This window comes from Schistocerca serialis, chromosome 10 (genome assembly GCF_023864345.2).
Source record: "Schistocerca serialis cubense isolate TAMUIC-IGC-003099 chromosome 10, iqSchSeri2.2, whole genome shotgun sequence".
NCBI classification, from domain to species: Eukaryota; Metazoa; Arthropoda; class Insecta; order Orthoptera; family Acrididae; genus Schistocerca; species Schistocerca serialis.
The window spans coordinates 60,822,014-60,845,579 of record NC_064647.1 but is presented as its reverse complement, the minus strand read 5'-3'; the positions used below and the strand labels follow the sequence as shown (position 1 = coordinate 60,845,579).

The 23,566-nt window shown below is 43.2% G+C and overlaps 1 protein-coding gene across 4 annotated transcripts in view; it reads right to left on the bottom strand.

The window, feature by feature from the left end:
• The window catches only part of LOC126424754 (zinc finger protein 679-like), a 319,807-nt gene that overhangs the window by 130,546 nt on the left and 165,695 nt on the right, over nt 1-23,566 (bottom strand). For 2 of the 4 annotated variants that reach the window (XM_050087489.1, XM_050087485.1), the window contains exon 7: nt 9,292-9,315. The exons of the other annotated variants lie outside the window; for them this stretch is intronic. In XM_050087489.1, coding sequence (XP_049943446.1) covers nt 9,292-9,315 — 24 coding nt within the window. The remainder of the gene's footprint in view (nt 1-9,291; nt 9,316-23,566) is intronic. 4 annotated transcript variants of the gene reach the window in all.

Here is a 23,566-nt window from a genome sequence, read left to right as displayed (position 1 = left end):
GAATGGTGTGTTATCTGTACTCTTTGTACCCTATCTGCTAGGTATCATCGAAACCAGTCATTAGCTACCCCTCTCCTAATGGTTCTAATTTATGTAATAGAATCTTGCGGTCAACTATATCAAAGGATTTAGTAAGATCCAAAAATATGCCTGTGACACACTCCTCTTAGTCAAGAGCATCAAGTACAACCTTTGTGAATTCTACTGTGGCTGACTGTATTTTTGCCACTTTGGAAAGCAGGCCGTGATTCACTTAAAAGATTGTATTTATTCAGGTAATTCAGTAATCTGTCTTTCATAACTGCTTCTATTATTTTTGAGAATGGTGACAGCAGGGAAACAGGCCAATAATTTTCTATGCCTTCTGCGTTACCTTTCTGAAACAAAGGTACAACTCTTGCCTGTTTTAACTGCTCTGGAAATGTGCCTGATGTGAAGGAGTCATTTATTATATTTGTTAAGAGGCCTTGTATAATCTCTATGCATTGTTTCAGTACACACATCGGTACTTCATCTAAGCCAACTGGTTTTTATTTTTTAGTTTCTGAACAGTTGCATTGACTTCATTCTCTGTGGTTGGACGTAACATAATTGTATTTAGTGCAACATTATTTACAGGTATTATATTTGCTTTCAGGAATTTTTTCTGTAAATTCGCTGCAATACTTGAAAAATGCTCATTTACATAGTTTGCTAAGTGTTGTGGATACTTTATTACCTTATCCCCCTCCCTGACCAGTATGTTATTCCGCATTTCTTTGCCTCTCCCTGTCTCCTTTTTTATAACATCCCAGACTGCTTTGCTTTTATTCTCTGCATTATATATTATTTTGTCATTAAATGACTTTTTTGCAGCAGTCAGCACCTTCCTATAGATCTTCTTGTATCTATGATAGAAATTTAACAATTCTGGTCATGGTGACCCTTTTTCATGAAACGGAGGTATTTAAATGTTTGGGAGGACTTCTTAATACCTGCTGTTATCCATTTGTTTTTGTGGGATGTCGATACAGACATGCATACTTTTGGAAACGCCTTTTCAAAGTTCAATTTAAATAATGAAGAGAATTTAGAGAATTTTATATTCACATTGGTTTCCTTATACATTTTATCCCAGCTTTGTTTTGCTAGTTCCTTTGAAAAATCTTTTATTTTGATTTCTGATAGATGTCGTTTGTAGGCTTGTAGTTTAGGGAATGATTCGATGCCTAATTTTACTGCTGTTATTTGACAGAGATGGTGTGATAGTCCGAGATCTTTTACAGCTACTTCACATTTTTCCCTGTCCATATCTGTGTCCACATGATCAATTACTGATGCAGTCATTGTAGTAACCCTTGTTGCACTATTGACCAATAGGGACATGCCAAAACTTTGAAGGATATTTATGAGGGTGCTGCTGGATTCATTTATGATATTAGTGTTGATGTTAATGTCCCAACACAGAATTATGTTGACCTTTGTACTTGAGACTTTATCTAAAAATTCTGTTAATTTACTGAAAAAAGTGTCCACACTACCACTGGTAGAGCTACACACACATAAAATGATTAATTTCTTAGTGATATCAAGACCTGTTAATTCAATAGCTGATATTTCAAAGTGTTTGTCTTCACTTGCTGTACTAAGATCATGTCTTGATTTGAACTGTGCTCCTTTTCTGATATAAATGCATGATCTTCCACCCCTTGAACCAGTTCTGCAGTAAGAATTTGACCTTTCATACGATGATAACACTACATGTTGGATTTCTGTCTCTCTCAGTGCTCAGTAACACAAACTACTGTGCAGTTCAAAGATTGGAGCTAACTTCTAATAGTTGTATAAAGTGCTGGAGGTATTCTTTAGGCAGGGGAGCCCGTTGTCTGGATTTATCCTAAAACAGACTTACTTTTCCTATCCGAGACAACAGGAATTTGACCATGTGTGGCCCGAGAACCACCCCGTATACTTTCATGGATCAGCTGTACCAATCTTCCCTTCCCAGTCCTGTTTAGGTGTAGGCCAATCCTTGTGAAACCCCATCTGTTGATAGTCCCGACGGGCACCAGAGAAATGTGAGCAAAGTTGACTGCCCTCAGAGCTATCCGTAACCCCACATTGATTCGCCTCACAGCTCCATCAAAGTGTGGCTGATCATGATGCGAGAGCTGCTCAACATAGTGTACATTGGTGCCATGAGTCAGGGAAGCTATCTTGTCCAGGTCACCACCTATTATATGCCCCATCCCTGTCCAAGCTGTTTCCCACCCCACCCACTATCACTACATGGTCCTATTTTGCAAACTCCTTACAGAAAGACCCTAAGTCCACTATCACATGACTTAGCACTGCATTTGGCTACAAGATACTGGTGGCCTGGTACGCTGCCGCTAAACTTTCTTGTAACTGAGGGCCTACACCTCGCACCTCGCCCATGGCTACTACCTTGCAGCAGCACTTTCTTCTTCCTAACACTTTGTACACTCCCAGGCTTCTTGGCCTCGCCTGAAGTGTGCTGTACGTTTTCTACTTCTTGTTCTACCTGAGGCTCTTCTCCACTTAACTCTGGCAGTGCTAGATACCTGTTTTTGGCGTTGATGATAAAAAAGTCTGATCGTGTTCTCTTTCTTCCTGTCCTCCTACCAGCTGCCAGTTCCCAACCACCCTCCTTCCCCCAATCCTCCTTGATTCTTATCAGTTCCTTCCTTGCTTCCTCCAACTATGCCTGAAGGGCAAAGATTTTCCTTTCCTGTTCCCCAATCAAAATGTTCCTACTGCAATCTCTGCAGTTCTAGGAGAGAGCCTCTTCTGTTCTCCCAACATTCTCACCGCTGCATCCCCCCCCAAGTGAAAATATTTCGTACAAGATTGGCAACAAATCCCTCTACTCACTACCCTTTAACAGCTCTCACATTTCTCACTCATGGTCAGTTTCGAAAGAATAATTGAGATTAAAGATTTTTTTTAATTTGTCAAGAACGCGAGATTGGCTAACTGTAAACAAAAAACGACACAAAGGCCTAATATGCGGCTGTTGTTGTTTTTGTACTGATTTAGAGATACAATGACAGAAGAATGAATTAGTAATTACCTTGCTTTTAGAGAATTTACGTATCAAGCGTGTTTGGTCAGGTTTTTAAACGTTTTTAAGTTGGAAAATTTAGGCCTAGATCGCGTCTAAGTAGTAAACAATAAGAAATGTGTTAGTTTAATACGATTTAGAAACTTTTAATTATACTTTTACCACGACAATAGACACTGATGAAACTAGTAGCTGTCTTTTTTTAACGAATTTTGCACTACCAAGAAAACATGAAAAAAATTTTTTGTGTTTGTCATGGAAAATTTCGGGTTATGTCGCGATTATCGGGACTTCGGATGACACGAAGTTTTTTCAAGAACAAGCTCTGCTGGAACGCTAATACTCAGTTGTGCGACAAGAACGGACACTACAGCAAGTACACGAAACAAAGAAAATTTAAATTTGACACTATTTACTCTTAAATAAGTTCTTTTACAGGACGAAAAAAATACCTGTGATCTCACTCGGCTCCCATCTTGAATGCACGCCGGTACAAAGTCCCAGTTTTTACACAATCCAATTTTTACACAGTTCAATCTAGCCACTGTCACGAATGATGATGTTGAAGTGATGAGGACAACACAAACACCCAGTCTCCGGGCAAAGAAAATTCCCAAGCCGGCAGGGAATCGAGTATGGGACTCCGTGATCCAGAGGCAGCAACGCTAGACTGCCAGCTGTGGACGGGACTTTCACCTGTCTGGTTCTATGAAGAAGTTCCTGGCTGGCCAACTCTTCGCGATAAAGTTTGCGTATATGATCAATCGCACAAATCTAACGGCTGACAATTCGATTAAATACCTAGGAATTACAATTACGAGCAAGTTAAATTGGAAAGACCACATAGATAATATTGTGGGGAAGGCGAAACAAAGACTGCGCTTTGTTGGCAGAACACTTAGAAGATGCGACAAACCCACGAAAAAGGTAGCCAAAATTACACTTCTCCGTCCTTTGCTGGAATAAGGCTGCACGGTGTGGGATCCTTACACGGTATGATTGGCGGAGGACATCGAAAAAGTGAAGAGAAGGGCAGCTCGTTTCGTGTTATCCCGCAGTAGGGGTGAGAGTGTCACTGATATGATACGCGAGTTGGGGAGCCAGTAACTGAAAAAAAGGCTATTTTCTTTGCGGCAAGGTGTATTTACGAAATTTCAATCGCCAACTTTCTTTTCCGAAAGCGAAAAATATTTTGTTGGCACCCACCTACTTAGGGAGAAATGATCATCATGATAGAATAAGAGAAATCTGAGCTCAAACGGAAAGAATTAGGTGTTCCTTTTTCCCACGCGCCATTCGAGAGTGGAATGGCAGAGTAGTATGAAAATGGTTCGATGAAACCTCTGCCAGGCACTTTAGTGTGAATTGCAGAGTAACCATGTAGATGTAGATGTAGGTAGATGCAGAAGTGGACTCAGCAGTCCGCAGATGGCTACAGTCCAACTAAACGGACTTCTACGAACGGAACATAAGGAAACTGGTACCACGATGCGAGAAATATGTCGAGAACGTTGGTGACTGCGTAGAAAAGTAGATAAAAGATGTAAGTTCATTTGTGATTTTTTTTGTTGTTAAACTTTTTGGTACTAAAATTATTGTGCGTTACTATTCCGAGCCGGCTGGAGTGACCGAGCGGTTCTAGGCGCTACAGTCTGGAACCGCGCGACCGCTACGGTCGCAGGTTCGAATCCTGCCTCGGGCATGGAAGTGTGTGATGTCCTTAGGTTGTTAGGTTTAAGTAGTTCTAAGTTCTAGGTGACTGATGAACTTAGAAGTTAAGTCCCATAGAGCTCAGAGCCATTTGAACGATTTTACTATTCCGATCTACTCTCGTGATTTGCAGATCACTAACAATTTTTTATTAAAACGAAACGTGTATGTCGTTGAAAAGTCGTATTTCGTAGTTACAGACTGAATAACAGAGTGTGTTGTCCTCGACGGCGAGGAGTCCTCAGAGACAAGGGTATCGTCAGGAGTGTGACAGGACCGCTGTTGATTTGGTGGAGACGGTGGGCAGCAACCTGCGGTTATTTCATGATGATGCTGTCGTGTACGGTAAGCTATCGAAGTTGAGTGACTGTGGGAAGATACAGGATAACTTAGACACAATTTGTAGTTGGTGTGACAAATGGCAGCTAGCTCAAAATGTGGAAAAATGTAAATTAATGTGGGTGAGTAGGAAGAACAAACCTGTAATGTTGGTTACAGTATTAGCAGCGCCCTGCTTGACACAGCCAAGTCGTTTAAATATCTGGGCGTAACGTAGCAAAGTGATGTGAAATGGAACGACCATGTAAGGATTGTAGTAGGAAAGAGGAATGCTCGATTATGGTGTATTGAGAGAACCTTAGGAACGTGTGGTTCACCTGAAAAGGAGACCGCATGTAGGACGCTGGTGAGACCTATTCTTGAATACTGCTTGAGTGGTTGGGATCCGTACCAGGTCGGACCGAAGGAAGACATCGAAGCAATTCAGTGGCGGGCTGCTACATTTGTTACCGGTAGCTCCGAACAACAGGTAAGTGTTATGGAGATGCTTCGGGACCACAAATGGGAATCCATAGAGGGAAGAAGACGTTCTTTCCGAGAAACACTATTGAGAAAATTTAGAGAACCGGTATACGAAGCTGACTTTCAAACTATTCTACTGCCGCTAACACGCATCGCACGGAAGGACCATGAAGATAAGATGGGAGAAATTAGGGCTCCTATGGAGTCATAAAGACAGGCGTTTTACCCTCGTTCTGTCTGCGAGTGGAACAGGAAAGGAAATGACAATTTGTGGTACAGTGTACACTCCGCCACGCCCCATATGGTGGCTTGCGGAGTATCTATGTAGATGTTGAATAATGTATTTATACCACCAACTACAGACACTATGGGCATACAAGTGTAAGAGTTTGTTGTTTATTTACAGCTGCGGAAATTGGTTATGTCACTAAGTGGTTTGGTTTTCGATCAGTTCGCGTTTCTGGCAGACACATATAATCCCAATGAAACTGTGGACACATTGCCAGTCGTACGTATCTTGCATTACCGTATTTCCAATTTGTAATCCTAGTACGATTAACGGAAGGAAAAGGAACGAGAATGTAGATTACAAAGATTTTGTGATAATATATGGGTTAATGATTATATTCCTAATGATTGTGCCGTTTGTAACACAGCGTCTTGCGAGATGCAAACACATTTTCTTAGCATTGTTGCCTGCTCTACGCGCAGTAGTTCTCATTGTCAGTGGCTCGAGTAACAAACCCATTTCCCCATCGGCGAGGAATTATTAATCCATTGATTTCCATATAGAGACTACCTACTGAAGTGGAAAGTGCACGTGATGTAGGTTGCTTTCTCAAAAAAGCTATATAAGTATAAAGTACCCATGACAATCTTTTTTGTTTTTTTCTGGTTTCAGTAATAATTCTTAAGACCCAAAACACGGAACTCAGAACACCAAAAGCAACTTCCACCACTCTACGTGCTTCTCGACACCCTATAACTGAGCACCCTTTCCACAGACCCTTTATCATGGTATCCTTCAAATTGCTTCGCAGCGCTTTCGTTTAATGCGAATACTCTGTCAGCCAAGACGAAGAAGGAACTTTAGTTGATATGGTACTCGGGCAACACCGACTCAAAGGAAGGCCTCGGCGCTTGTTGGTGTCGTCACGTCAGCTAGGCACGGCGAACGCCAGGTCTGCTGCAGGCATACTCATAATGGTGGTGTCCCTCTCTGACACAGGAAAATGTGAAACTATTGGCGGTAGTTGACCAACACACATTGTTCTGAGAGATTTCTGCAATCAATTAATTGTGCAATTCATTACACTTCTTAACAAATCGTGTACTCCTGAACTTAAATTTGCGACTGTTTTAAGGATTAACATACAGAAACAACTTCACGGTCCAGCAGCAACAGAATTCGTGCTTCTTTACCTTATTTGTAAATCTGAGGAAGTTACGTTTGTACTGGGTTGCTTTTACAAGAAACTGTGAACATATTGGTGCTCTTCTTTAGGTATCTTGGTTGACTATAGGGTGAGGAGCACTGAATGTTAATGAAATATCTTGCGATTGTACACGTTGGGGGAGGGGGACAGAAGAAGAGGCAAAAGAGAGATGCTTGTTTTATCAAATAATATTTTTTTTACCTTATAAAGTTTCTCCTTTCAGTTGCAAGAGCGGAATATTTATCTTTTCTAATGTGCATGTTTAAAAAGGTTTAAGCTCAGCAGTATTTTCGATGTATGAAGCTATTTTGTTTCCTGTTTAGAATTCCTTTCGTTGAAAACGACTGTAATCTAATGACTGGCAACAGTTGCACATTTACACATGTAAATTAGTTCACATTTCCAGTGACGATGTCAAACGAAAATAAATAAGTAAATAAAAGAAACGAGTTCATTGTAAGGGGGTTGGGGTAAGTTTCGATAACAAAATGGATCAAGTAAATATAGTTACTTGAATGTAAAATTTCCGAAGCTTACAATGGGGCAAAGCATCTTCTCATATTGATCTACGTTTGTTTCGACAGGATTCGGTAATACAGAACTATGATCTTCATTTGTAGCTTTACGATAGTAAGAAAATCTTTCATCTAAATAAAAGTGCAGAATCCAAAACAACACCAAACATTTTGTGCAAAAATAAGAGATTTATAGTGATAAGCACGCCCAGGCGTTTGTGCCTGCAACAGACCTGGCGTTCGCCGTGCCTAGCTGACGTGACGTCACGAACAAGCGCCGAGGCCTTCCTTCGAGTCGGTGTTGACTCGGGGCACAGGCGGGGAAAGAATGTCGAGCGATTTTCCTTGTAATCTTTTGTACAATGAGGTGACAAAAGTTAGGGGATACCTCCCGTTATCGTGTTAGACATCCTACTGAGTGGCGCAATGCAGCGGCCCGATGTGGCACGGAGTCAACAAGTCGTTGGAGATCCCCTGCAGAAATAATGACCATGCTGGCTGGCTCTACAGTTGCCAAAGTCTTGCCGCTGCAAGATTTTGTGCACGAGCTGACCTTTCGATTACGTCCCATAAATGTCAAATGGCATTCATATCGGGCGATTTGAGTGACCAAATCATTCACTGGAACTGTCCAGAATGTTTTTCAAACCAATCGCTAACAATTGTGGCCCAGTGACATTGTGCATTTTCGTCCGTATAAATCCCATCATTGTTTGTGAACATGAAGTACGCGAATGGATGCAAATGGTCTCAAAGTAGCCGAACATAGCCATTTCCAGTCCAGTTCAGCCTGACTACAGGACCAAGTCCATTCCATCTAAACACGTCCCACACCATTATGGAGCCACCGCTATCTTGCACAGTGCCTTGTTCACAACTTGGCTTCGTGGCTTCGTGTGGTCTGCGCCACACTCCAAACCTGCTATCAGTCCTTACCAACTGAAATTGGGACCAATCTGACCAGGCCACGGTTTTCCAGTCATCTAGGGTCCAACTGATTCGGTCGCGAATCCAGGAGAGGCGGGTGTCGTGCTGTTAGCAATGGCACTCCCGCCTGTAGTCTGCTGCCACAGCCCATTAACTCGAAATTTCGCCACACTCCCCTGACGGATACGTTCGTCATACTTGCCACATTGCTTTCTGCAGTACTGCTTGTCTGTTAGCCTAAACGCCGCTGCTCTCGATAGCTAAGTGTAGACCGTCGGTCACTGGGTTGTCCGTGGTGAAAGGTAATGCCTGAAATTCGGTATTCTTGGCACACTCTTGACATGCTGATCTCGGAATATTGAATTCCCTAATGATTTCCGAAACAGAATGTCCCACGTGTCTAGCTCAAACCACTATTCGCCTTCAGAATCTGTTAATTCCCAGCCGGCCGCTGTGGCCGAACGGTTCTAGGCGCTCAGTCCGGAACCGCGTGACTGCTACGGTCGCTGGTTCTAATCCTGCCTCGGGCGTGGGTGTGTGTGATGTCCTTAGGTTAGTTAGGTTTAAGTAGTTCTAAGTTCTAGGGGACTGATGACCACGGATGTTAAGTCCCATAGTGCTCAGAGCCATTTGAACTATTTCAATTTGTTAATTCCCATTGTTTGGCCATATCAGCCCGCATCCACTAGAGCGAATAAGACACTTCTGAAAAATGCTTGCAGTTACAGTATTCTGTGCCTGAGTTCATGGGTGCTTGTAACTTGATGGGTTTTCTATCCGTAGCACCTATAGCATGTGAAAGATCCCACTTTTTCTCATATTGTTGTGCAATGCTTACCCATTCTTGTTCTGAAATTGGAATCTGTAAAAAAAAAAAAACAACGTAATTAGGATGCAAGTTTTCCTTTTCAGTACTGTGAAACGTCACACATTGGGCAAAGTTGATACACTAAGTGATCAAAAGTATCCGGACACCTGGCTGAAAATGACTTACAAGTTCGTGACGGCCTCCATCGGTAATGCTGGAATTCAATATGGTGTTGGCCCACTCTTAGCTTCATGACAACTTCCACTCTCGCAGGCATACGTTCAATCTGTTGCTGGAAGGTTTCTTGGGGAGTGGCAGCCCATTCTTCACGGAGTGCCGGAGTGTCGGTCGGTGAGGCTTGGCACGAAGTCGGCGTTCCAAAACATCCCAAAGGTGAAACTTCCTGGCAGATTATAACTGACTGACTGACTGACAGACCGGACTGAGACTCGAACTCGGGACCTTTGCCTTTCGCAGGCAAGTGCTCTACCAACTGAGCTACCCAAGCACGACTCACGCCCCGTCCTCACGGCTTTACTTCTGCCAGTACCTCGTCTCCTACCTTCCAAACTTTACAGAAGCTCTCCTGCGAACCTAGCAGAACTAGCACTCCTGAAAGAAAGGATATTGCGGAGACATGGCTTAGCCACAGCCTGCGGGATGTTTCTAGCTTATGTGAAGATTGAAAGGTAGGAGACGAGGTACTGGCGGAATTAAAGCTGTGAGGACGCGTCGTGAGTCGTGCTTGGGTAGCTGATTTGCTAGAGCACTTGCCCGCGAAAGGCAAAGGTCCCGAGATTGAGTCTCGGTCCGGCACACAGTTTTCATCTGCCACGAAGTTTCATTTCATTCTAGAAATATCCCAAAGGTGTTTTATAGGATTCTGGTCAGGACTCTGTGCAGGCCAGTCCATTACAGGGATGTTACGGTCGTGTAACCACTCCGCCACAGGCCGTGCATTATGAACAGGTGCTCGATCGTGTTGAAAGATCCAATCATTATCCCCGAATTGCTCTTCAACAGTGGGAAGCAAGAAGGCGCTTAAAACATCAATGTAGGCCTGTGCTATAATAGCGCCACGTAGAACAACAAGGGGTGCTAGTCCGCTCCATGAAAACCACGACCACACCATAATACCACCGCCTCCGAATTTTATTGTTGGCACTAGACACGCTAGCAGATGAGGTTCGCTAGGAATTCGCCATCATATCGGCACATTGTGTACCGTGATTCGTCAGTCCACGCAACGTTTTACCACTGTTCAATGGTCCAATGTTTACGCTCCTTACACCATGCGAGACGTCGTTTGGCATTTACCGGCGTGATGTGTGGCTTCTGAGCAGCCGCTCGACCATGAAATCCAAGTTATCTTACCTCCCGCCTAGCGGTCTTAGTACTTGCAATGGATCCTGATGCAGTTGGGAACTCCTGTGTGATGGTCTGGATAGATGTCTGACTATTACACATTACGATCCTCTTCAACTGTCGGAGGTCTCTGTCAATCAACAGACGAGGTCAGCCTGTACGCATTTGTGCTGTACGTGTCCCTTCACGTTTCCACTTCAGTATCACATCGGTAACTGTGGACCTAGGGACGTTTAGGAGTGTGGACATCTCGGGTACAGACGTATAATACAAGTGACACCCAATCACCTGATCACGTTCGTAGTCCGTGAGCTCCGCGGAGCGTCCTATTCTGCTGTCTCACGATGTCAAATGACTACTGAGGTCGCTGATATGGAGTACCTGGCAATATGTGGCAGCACAATGTACCAAATATGAAAAACGTAGCACACTGGACTCGCATTCGGGAGGACGACGGTTCAATCCCGTCTCCAGCCATCCTGATTTAGGTTTTCCGTGATTTCCCTCAATGGTTTTAGGCAAATGCCGGGTTGGTTCCTTTGAAAGGGCACGGCCGATTTCCTTCCCAATCCTTCCCCTTCCCTAACCCGTACTTGCGCTCCGTCTCTAATGACCTCGTTGTCGACGGGACGTTAAAGACTAACCACCACCACCACCATGAAAAACGTATGTTTTCGAGGCTCTCCGGATACTTTTGATCACATAGTGTATTAGGGAGAGCAGAATAAACGTACAGCTAGTGAAAGAGTAACCACTCCTATCACCAGAAGCGCCTCCACCAAAAAGGAGCCTCAAATCTCACAGGTCAGTCAGTGCTGCCTCCACAAAACAAAATCAGACAATGCTGGTGGAAGCATTCGAGATCTTGAAATCGAGTATAACAGTGCCCAGAGACCCCTGCTTTCATGTGATCAACATATTGCCAATGAGCTCAGGAAATACGATCCACATACCTCAGCACAAGCAAAGCATGCGATTTTTTATTATTACAGGCTTAACCAGTACAAAGATTAATTAATAACAACATCTTGTTGTATTGCTGTTATCCTCCGCCAAGCCTCTTTATCCAGCACATCTTCCTTGTCGATGCTCCGATGTTCCAGTACTCCATTTCTGTGGTCTGTCCAAGAACGTCGTGGTCTTCTGCGCTTACGTCTGCCGCGTGGTTTCCATTCATAAACATTCTTTGGCCACCAATGATCTGGCATTCATATCATATGTCCGTACCATTTTAATGATTTTCTTTCAATTCTATCTATTACTGTATCATTTGCCTTCATTTTAGATCTTACTTCATCATTAGGTTTTCCTTCGATTCTTGATATTCTGGCACTCCTACGCAAAATAATCCATTTCCACAGCTATAAGTCTTCTTTTGAGATCGTGGAATGTCAGATCCATTAATCGGGCAGGTAGGTTAGAAAATTTAAAAAGGGAAATGGATAGGTTAAAGCTAGATATAGTGGGAATTAGTGAAGTTCGGTGGCAGGAGGAACAAGACTTTTGGTCAGGTGAATACAGGGTTATAAATACAAAATCAAACAGGGGTAATGCAGGAGTAGGTTTAATAATGAATAAAAAAATAGGAGTGCGGGTAAGCTACTACAAACAGCACAGTGAAGGCATTATTGTGGCCAAGATAGACACGAAGCACACGCCTACTACAGTAGTACAAGTTTATATGCCAACTAGCTCTGCAGATGACGAAGAAATTGAAGAAACGTATGATGAAATCAAAGATATTAGTCAGATAGTGAAGGGAGACGAAAATTTAATAGTCATAGGTGACTGGAATTCGGTAGTAGGAAAAGGGAGAGAAGGAAACGTAGTAGGTGAATATGGATTGGGACTAAGAAATGAAAGAGGAAGCCGCCTGGTAGAATTTTGCACAGAGCACAACTTAATCATAGCTAACACTTGGTTCAAGAATCATAAAAGAAGGCTGGTTACTTGGAAGAAGCCTGGAGATACTGACAGGTTACAGATAGATTATATAATGGTAAGACAGAGATTTAGGAACCAGGTTTTAAATTGTAAGACATTTCCAGGGGCAGATATGGACTCTGACCACAATCTATTGGTTATGAACTGTAGATTAAAACTGAAGAAACTGCAAAAAGGTGGGAATTTAAGGAGATGGGACCTGAATAAACTGAAAGAACCAGAGGTGGTACAGAGTTTCAGGGAGGGCATAAGGGAACAATTGACAGGAATGGGGGAAAGAAATACAGTAGAAGAAGAATGGGTAGCTTTGAGGGATGAAGCAGTGAAGGCAGCAGAGGATCAAGTAGGTAAAAAGATGGGGTCTAGTAGAAATCCTTGGGTAACAGAAGAAATATTGAATTTAATTGATGAAAGGAGAAAATATAAAAATACAGTAAGTGAAGCAGGCAAAAGGGAATACAAACGTCTCAAAAATGAAATCGACAGGACGTGCAAAATGGCTAAGCAGGGGTGGCTAGAGGACAAATGTAAGGATGTAGAGGCTTATCTCACTAGGGGTAAGATAGATACTGCCTACAGGAAAATTAAAGAGACCTTTGGAGAAAAGAGAATCACTTGTATCAATATCAAGAGCTCAGATGGAAACCCAGTTCTAAGCAAAGAAGGGGAAGCAGAAAGGTGGAAGGAGTATATAGAGGGTCTATACAAGGGCGATGTACTTGAGGACAATATCATGGAAATAGAAGAGGATGTAGATGAAGATGAAATGGGAGATATGATACTGCGTGAAGAGTTTGACACAGCACTGAAAGACCTGAGTCGAAACAAGGCCCCGGGAGTAGACAACATTCCATTAGAACTACTGACAGCCTTGGGAGAGCCAGTCCTGACAAAACTCTACCATCTGGTGAGCAAGATGTATGAGACAGGTGAAATACCCTCAGACTTCAAAAAGAATATAATAATTCCAATCCCAAAGAAAGCAGATGTTGAAAGATGTGAAAATTACCGAACAATCAGTTTAATAAGCCACAGCTGCAAAATTCTAACGCGAATCCTTTACAGACGAATGGAAAAACCAGTAGAAGCCGACCTCGGGGAAGATCAGTTTGGATTCCGTAGAAATATTGGAAGACGTGAGGCAATACTGACCCTACGACTTATCTTAGAAGCTACATTAAGGAAAGGCAAACCTACGTTTCTAGCGTTTGTAGACCTAGAGAAAGCTTTGGACAATGTTGACTGGAATACTCTCTTTCAAATTCTAAAGGTGGCAGGGGTAAAATACAGGGAGCGAGAAGCCTATTTACAATTTGTAGAGAAACCAGATGGCAATTATAAGAGTCGAGGGGCATAAAAGGGAAGCAGTGGTTGGGAAGGAAGTGAGACAGGGTTGTAGCCTTTCCCTGATGTTATTCAATCTGTATATTGAGCAAGCAGTGAAAAAAAAAGAAAAATTCGGAGTAGGTATTAAAATCCATGGAGAAGAAATAAAAACTTTGAGGTTTGCCGATGATATTGTAAGAGGAACTTGTGGCACAACTTGACTAGAAGAAGGGATCGGTTGGTAGGACATGTTCTTAGGCATCAACGGATCACCAATTTAGTATCGGAGGGCAGCTTGGAGGGTAAAAATCGTAGAGGGAGACCAAGAGATGAATACACTAAGCAGATTGAGAAGGATGTAGGCTGCAGTAGGTATTGGGAGATGAAGAAGCTTGCACAGGATAGAGTAGCATGGAGAGCTGCATCAAACCAGTCTCAGGACTGAAGACCACAACAACAACAACGCTTTTCTGCTTTGCTGTATTCTATATTTTACTTGTGTATGGCCCAAACCATTTTTATCAATATCTGCCGTGAATTTAAATTTCTCTACCTGTCTCGTAATTGCTTTGTCATTGATGTGTACTTCATATTTAGCTTCACAATTCACCACCAGATACTTTGTTTTTGTTAGACTTCATTTGTAGTCGCCAACTGTTGTATTCTTGATATAATCGTCGCATCATGAACTCAAGGTCATAATCATATTGTGCTATAGTAGGTTTATCGTCGGCAGAACTTAATGAAAAATCTGTACATCGTTGACAGTGATTCCCATTCCTCTGCAGCTGTTCTTCCAATTTCGGGAAGCCGCTTCTACACATAAATTGAACAAAATGGGTGACATACTGCAACCTTGTCACAAACCCTTAGTGACATTAATAGGTTCTGACAACTTTGACCTCGTTTAATCTGTATCACATTATCTCAGAACATTGCAATAACAATTTGTAAAAGATGATCATACATACCTATATCTTTCATAGCTTCGCACAACTTAGATCTAGGGACTGTATCGTAAGCTTTTGCTAAATCTACAAAGGCAATGTGTCGCTGGAGAATCTAAATCTCGGAAATCCGATAGACTCATGCGATTAATGACTGATATTTTTTATGCTGATATGGGATAACATTCGTACAATCATGTCATCGAAAGTTACACGGGAGAAGCCGCGCGCACCAGTAACAGTCGTTCCTCATGTTTCTGCAACGAACTTTAAGCCCTAAATCAATGACAACACAGCGTTTTCATCTAAAATCCTTCTAGACATATCTGGATCCGTAACCATTTCGCACGCAAAAATGAGAACATGGATTTTCTTGAATTACAGCGCCAACTACCAAGTAACGAAACAAATGTTTAAGACAAAATGTACGTAGTTTTTTATGTAGAATCTGATTCTGCAATATAAATTTGAAATTTTAAAGTTGACTCCCGCCTCACCCCCAGGGGGCTGGAGTGGCGGGCTAATTTTAGGACCAGCAGATATCCCCCTCCAAAATAACCAACTTTGGATTCTACACATTTTTTCGTGTGAAGCTTATTTTTCGAGTTATTTTGTTTTGTCATCTTCAAATTTACACCCTGTATAGTATTCTGGCTGTTTATTTCTATTTGAATACGCATGCCTATACCAGTTTATTTGGTGCTTCAGTGTAATTAAAATTCCTCCACTTGCGCCAGTGTAGCCGGAAAACTATGTATCGTATTGAAACACAACAACACAGTGGCTACAATTTTCTCGTGTGATTAATTGTGTAAGCATAATGAAACTGTCAGGCAATTTCTGCCATATGTACCTTTCATTATTATATAATTGTTGTCATGTCAGAGAATTAATTCAAACTAACTATGTATAGGCGACATTTTCCCTAACAGATATTGTGGAGTTATTCAGATACTGCCTCACCATGACCTATTTTCAATACAATAATGATTTTTATGAACAGATTGACGAGGTGGCTATGGGCAGCTCTCTTCGTCCGAGTGTGGCCAATTGGTTTATGGAAAACTTTCAACAATGGCTGTTGCGGACTGTCAGTAGAAGACCAGCCAGGTGGTGCCGCTATGTCGATGATACTTTAGTAGTATGGACGTATGGGGCAGAGGATTTGATGTCTTACTGATACATGTCAGTAGTATCAATCCGAAAATGCAATTTACTAAGAAGACGGAGAATAATGGCCGACTAAATTTCTTGAATGTGGCTGTTACCAAGGGAGGGGCCGGGACGTTGGGCCATAGCGTGTACAGAAAAGCCACGCATACTGACTGTTGCCTGCATAAAGTTTCTAAACACCATCCCAGACGAAAAAGGGGTTGGTTCAAACGGCTCTGAGCACTATGGGACATAACATCTGAGGTCATCAGTCCCCTAGAACTCAGAACTACTTAAACCTAACTAACCTAAGGACATCACACACATCCATGCCCGAGGCAGGATTCGAACCTGCGACCGAAGCGGTCGCGCGGTTCCGGACTGAAGCGCCTAGAACTGCTCGGCCGCAACGGCTGGCTGACAAAAAAAGCGCCAGAACTGCTCGGCCGCAACGGCCGGCTGACAAAAAAGAGTGTCATTAGAACCTTGATGAACAGGATGCACAAAATTTATGAACAGACTTATATAAAAGATGAGCTTGAAAATCTATGGTCAACATTCAAGAAGAATTGTTATTCGAACAAGGAGATGAACCGAGCACTTTGCCCTACAGAGAGAATCAGGAGATGAGGAAAGAGGGCCGCTCAAAGGGTAAGTTTTCCTTCCGTTCATCAACACGATTACAGATCACATTGGGAAAGAGTTGAGCAACTATGGTGTGGAAACTACCTTCAGACCCACCAGGAAAATAACAGAATGTTTAATCCTTTGGCTACACCGGATGTGTATAATAAAATTCCTTGTAATTATGGACTGGTTTATATTGGTACCACAAAAAGAAGTGTTAACATCTGTCTCGTTGAATAAAAAAGAAATTGCTGCTGGGACATGGAGATAAATCCGCCGTAGCGGAACATCTTTACCAAGTGGGCAATCATGAAGTAAAATTCACTGAGACAAGTGTTCATATAGAAAACATGGCATTTTCATGCTCATGTGTATAGAGAGGCACCACGACTATGTAGCTGTTTTTTACGGATGGGTCGAAACAGGGGGATTCCATTGGTTGCTCTGTTGTTTTTACGAATCGTGTCCTCAAGGTCCGACTGCCTCAAGCGTTTACTGTCTTTGATGCAGAGTTGTCTGCGATTTTGCGGGCACTGGAGCAGATGAGACGCACCTCCCGTCCTAAATTTCTTGTCTATTCCGATTCACTGAGTGCCCCTCACTCATTGCAATGTTCGAGTCCAGCAAATAAAATAGTCCAGACCATCCAAGGTGCCCTCCTCCAACTACAACGACTGAGGAAGGAGGTGGCTTTCTGCTGGGTTCCAGGGTACGTCGGCATTGCTGGGAACGAAAGGGCAGATCTCGCAGCCAAGGAGGCGTGTCTCGATCCGCAAGTATCTCAGTGTGCCATCCCCCTGCACGCACTCACCTCGCTGTTGAGCTCACGACTCATGCGTCGGTGGGAGGATGAGTGGCTGGAAACGACTGACAAATAAGCTCCGTTTACTCAAGCCCACAACGCGTGTGTGGTGTACTTCTTTCCAGCCCCGTAGACGGGACGAGGTTCTCCTCACTCGGCTTCGGACAGGCCACATCCCTATGACGCATGGCTTCCTGCTCCGGCGAGAGGACCCTCCAATGTGTGGTGCTTGCGGCGTCCAGGTCACTGTGCGCCACGTTTTATTGGATTGCGTTTTATTTTCTGACCAGTGGGACGTGGATGACGTACTGGCGGATCTGCCATCTCTTTTAGGAAATACTCAAACGAATGTGGTTCAGGTTTTAAAGTTGTGTGACTTGTCCAATATTTTTACCAAGATTTCAGGCAGAGGGTCTTATTTGTTCACAGGGTGAGTGTCTCGCCCATATTTTACGTAAGTGGCCAGCCAGTGACCATTTCCTGTGCCATCCTTGACGCTCCTTTCTCGTTTTCCTTACGTTTTATTTTTTTATACAGCATTTTTCATCTTTTCCCGCTTTCTTTGCGTGTATGCTTCTATTTTACTAAATTTGTCTACATTCGTTTCTTTGACTGTGTGTCAGGGCGCTGATGACTTCGACGTTCAGCGCCCGTAAGCTCCAACACACACACACACACACACACACACACACACACACACACACACACACAGGCTATTCAGGTTTATAAATACCATCATAATAAAACAGAAAAGCGGAAGCTGTTTAATTAGATAAAATTTGGATGTCAACATTGCAACGTAAGAATGACGATCGATACTTTCAATAGAGAATGCTAGCATTACCAGAGATAATCTCGTAGCCGACTTAACGAACCGAGCGAGGTAGCGCAGTGGCTACCACATTGGACTCGCATTCGGGAGGACGATGGTTCAATCCCGCGTCCGGCCATCCTGATTTAGGTTTTCCGTGATTTCCCCAAATCGCTCCAGGCCGGGATGTTTCCTTCGACAGGGCACGGCCGACTTCCTTCCCTCATCCGATAAGACCGATGACTTCCCTGTCTGGTCTCCTCCAGCAAACAACCCAACCCAACCCGCCTGAACGTGATAGACTGTGGTGCCCTTTACGCTGCGCATATATTCGGCGCTCCATGGATTTCTCGTGCAGTTCGCCACTCTACCTCTGAAGATGTGTCCCGCAATCGGAGAGGAAACGTTAGGGGAAAGTTTTAAACATCGACCGCAGCCTATTAATCCCAAAGTTTTAAGTAATGTCAAACGAACTAATTAAAAAAGAATATTGTAATTATGATATAGTTAAAACGGTGGACTAGGCAGGGAAATTCGCTATTGAACAGATTCAAACTACACGTTTGAAGTAAGGAGTATTTTCGCTGCGCGCCTAAGAACTGAATTAGGCAGTAGTCGGCGGAGAGAGATATGAGACAAGTAGTAAAGTGCATATGCGGTGCGCGGGAATACAAGTATAACACACTGCAAGACTTTTAATACACTGAAGCGCCAAAGAAACTGGTATAGGCATGCGTATTCATCTTACAGAGATATGTAAACAGGCACAATACGGCCCTGCGGTCGGCAACGCCTATATAAGGCGACAAGTCTCTGGCGCAGTTGTTAGATCGGTTGCTGCTGCTTCAATGGCAAATTATCAAGATTTAAGTGAGTTTGAACGTGCTGTAATAGTCAGTGCACGAGCGACGGGACACAGCATCTCCGACGTAGCGATAAAGTGGGGATTTTTTCGTACGACCATTTTACGAGTGTACCGTGAAATATCAGGAATCCGGTAATACATGACTTCTGACATCGCCGCGGCCAGAAAAAAGATCCTGCAACAACGCAACGAACGACAACTGAAGAGAATCGTTCAACGTGAAAGAAGTGAAACCCTTCCACAAATTGCTGCAGATTTCAATGCTGGGCCATCAAAAAGTGTCAGCGTGCGAACCATTCACTGAAACATTAGCGATATGGGCTTTTGGAGCCGAACGCCCACTCGTATACCCTTGATCACTGCAGGAAACAAAGCTTTACGTCTCGCCCGGGCACGTCAACACCGACGTTGAACTGTTGATGATTGGAATCCTGTTGCCTGGTTAGAGGAGTCTAGTTTCAAATTGTATCCAGCGGATGGACGTGTATGCTTATGGAGACAACCTCATGAATCCATGGACCCTGCATGTCAGCATGGGAGTGTTCAAGCTTGTGGAAGCTCTGTAGTGGTGTTGGGAGTGTGCTGTTGGAGTGATAGGGGACCCCTGATACGTCTAGACACGACCTTGACAGGTGACACGTACGTAAGCACCCTGTCTGATCACCTGCGTCCATTCATGTCCATTGTGCATTCCGACGGACTTGGGCAATTCCAGCAGGACAATGCAACTATCAACCCGTCCAGAAGTGGCTCCAAGAGCACTCTCCTGAGTTTAAACACTTCCGCTGGCCACCAAACTCCCCAGACATGAAGATTATTGAGCGTATCTGGGATAGTTTGCAACGTGCTATTCACAAGAGATCTCCACCCCCTCGTACAGATATATGGACAGGCCTGCAGGATTCATGGTGTCAATTCCCTCCAGCACTACTTCAGACATTTGTCGAGTCCATGCCACAGCGTGTTATGGCACTTCTGCGTGTTACACGATTTTAGGTAGGTGTAACTGTTTCTTTGGCTTTTCAGTGTATATGGCTAGACATATTATGACGCTGTAGAGGTGCACAGCACATTGTCATCCAGACGAATTTATATTCAAGAAGAGCATTGCGGGCCCAAACTTGTTAGTGGAGCGACGATAAAGAAGAACCCGTTGCCATACATTGTCTATGAATAATGCGTTACATCGCACCAGCAGCAACGTATCAAAGTAAGATCCGATCACTTTCATCCTTAGACTGTACAACTCTAGCTAGTGTAGCAGTTTTTCTTAATTAGACAACTGGAGCAACTGTTATAGTGTGAATGAACTTTACCGCAATCATTCATGCAATACGTTCCCATCCTATCACCATTCTTGATTCCGAGAATACCACCACTTAAAATATTAAAATACTGAAATCGATGAGTTTACTTAATTTCGATAACTAAGATAAAGAAGCGCAATTTACAAAACTGAGAACTGTCTAAAACTGTCATTTAAAGGCGGTGAAGTTAGTTTGTTGCTTGGTAGAACAACAAGTTAAAGAACAAGGACAAACAGTAAAGGATTAAAAGCATATTTTAAATGAATGTTGACAAAATATTACTTCAGAATAATATATTTAATGTTTTTGTGTGCACTGCGAAAATTTGTAAATTACGTAACTGTGTGGCGCAAAATAAGATATTCTTCATTAAACAAAACACTACAATCTTTCCGGAAATAACTTACTGTAATAAAAAACATTTATCGACATTTCCATTTCTAAAATCAGTAGCAGTTAGCTTTACTTTGGGTAACGCAAAGCTATTCATTACGCGAACTATTTTGCAAACAATTAACTTTAACGTGCATGTGTTAAGTACAAATTATTTTTATGGTTTTCTGATTAAATCATGGTATTAACTGTATTTTTACATCTGAGCTCGAGTTATTGCTTCTGGTCCGTTCTCGCCTGATTGTAATGCAATAATCCGTTCGTAATTACAATTAACAAACAGTTAATAATTATACAGTAATTTTTGCTCACACACTGAGTTGGCTACCGTTCTTAAGTAATTTAGAATCTAAAATTATAACCGCTTCAGTTTATTTATGCCAAAATTCACTAACTATTTATTTTTACCTTCTTTGTCAAATTTCTTTCGATCGTTACCGTGCGAAAGTAGACGCGCGATAACCATTCGGTTATAACAAGTTCGTGTTTCAATGTACGCCACACTGGTCATTGGCGAAACCAAGTTTTAAAACTGCACCGTCTGGTTGACTTCGAAGGAATCTGTGCTGCACCTCGCCGTACAACACCAACGTCCATTACAGATATTCCTGGTCTGGGACGTACGGTATTTCGGTGACAGTTGTCTGCTGCTGATACAGACTTTTGACAAACGCAGTGTATTGTTTAACTACTTGGTGGATCATGTTCAAATCGATCCTTAAGCGTTCGACGTACTATAATCGGTAAACCATACATTTCCATCAAACTTACCACAGCCAGAAACTGCACGGGTTCAAATCCGATGCACTGGTATCCACACTTAACCGGATATTTATTGTTCTCCCGAATAGATGCCTTTCCAAAACAACAGAGAATATTAGGCGCACGTGTCATCGACGAATCTTAATTAACCGGAAGTGTAGGCCTCTTATAGTATGAGTACCCAACCTTACAGGAATGGTGATGACGATGATGTTTGGTTTGGGGCGGCGCTCAACAACGCGGCCATCAGCGCCCGTACAAAGTCCCAATTTTTGCACAGTCCAGTTTTTTTCACAGGACATTCTAGTCACTGTCACGAATGAAGAGGATGATGATGAAATGATGAGGACAACACAAACACCCAGTCCCCGGGCAGATAAGTTCCCCAACCCGGCCGGGAATCGAACCTGGGACCATGTGATCCGGAGGTAGCAGCGCTAGGCACTAGACCACGAGCTGCGGACTTACAGGAATGATGTTCAGACTGTGCGCTGCATGGTTTGTGTTGCTGGTAATGTTAGCGTCGTGGGTTGTCGTCAGGCGCCGGCACTGCTACGGCGACATAGGGCTGAAACACAAGCACCAGTGTGCTGACTGTCAACATGGGTCTGGACGAGCTCGTAAAGTTGTTATGAAAGCAACAGCAATAGCGCTGCTGCTCTTCGTAAATATCGAAGCATTAAAGGACCGAGGCTGAAGAACACGATTCGGAACTTCGAATGAGCTGCCAATTTGGGAATTGGTCCCAGGAAAGACCGGCGGCCAATTGCTGCACAAATCGTTCCAGAAGTGACCTTTGCCATGGCTGAGAATGCTGGACACAATGTCCGATTTGAGCAAATCACGGGATGCGTCACGATAGCTCAACATTTCATGGCCCATTGTTCGAAAGTTGCTTCAAGGAATTGCGAAGTTGTGTCTATACAAGCTCCACATACCTCACCAACTTTCGCCACGCCACGAAGACTTTGCTCTTATTTTTCTTTCTTGGAGTTGATGCCGTGTGCCCTTGAAACATTTGTGGAGAGACGAAGCACTCTTTACACTAACAGGGGCAGTTAACACACAAAACTGTCGCATTTTGGGACTGTCACTGCCAACCAACGTTCATTAAGTACTACCGCGCAGTGAACACGTGACTGTGTGGTGTGGCTTCACTGCACAATCCATGACTGCTCTATGTTTCTTTGATGAACTCAGACCCCAAGCACCAGGGAGACGTAGCGTGAACGGCACAAGTTACTTTGATCCTTTCTCTACGGGAGAGAAGTGCTTTGGACTTAACAGTTGTAATGGACAATGGATCTTCACCTGTAACTGCCAATTTGCTGCTCCGTAACACACCTGGAGAAAAGCGAATCACTGTTTGATCTTTCCACACTGCGTGGCCACCATGGTCATCGGATTTGAACCCGTGCAGTTTCTGGCTGTGTAGCCAACTGAAGGACACGGTTTATCAACGGGACTCTAAACATATGTTGAAGGTTGAAGATGAGCATAGCGAGGGAGATGACCAACATCCCACCTACGATGTTTCGGGCAGCAATAGTGCAAACTCTAGTGCGGTTCCAAGCTGTTGTGGATGCAGATGGTCGTTACGTTGAGCATCGTTTGCAGCCTGGAATGTGAATATGGTACGCAATTAAAAAATGTTACCCTCTCAATGGTTTAATCACTATTTCTCTTCTGCATGCCCTTATAAAAGTTTACACAGTTTCACTGTCCTGCGATGACTCAGTACTCACGGGGGTCATCTCAAGTAGCTAATTATAACCGCCCTGTGCATTGGAAAGAAGGAGAATTGTAGGAAGTTTCATGGAAATCTGTGGTTTACCCAATGTAGTACGTCGAACGTTTAAGGATCGATTTGAACATGATCACCAAGCAGTTCAACAATACAATGCATTGGTCAAAAGCTTATGAAAACTGAATCAGCAGCAGACAACTGTCACCGAAATGCAGGCCGTCCAAGACTCGTATCTGTATTGAACGTTGCTGTCGTGC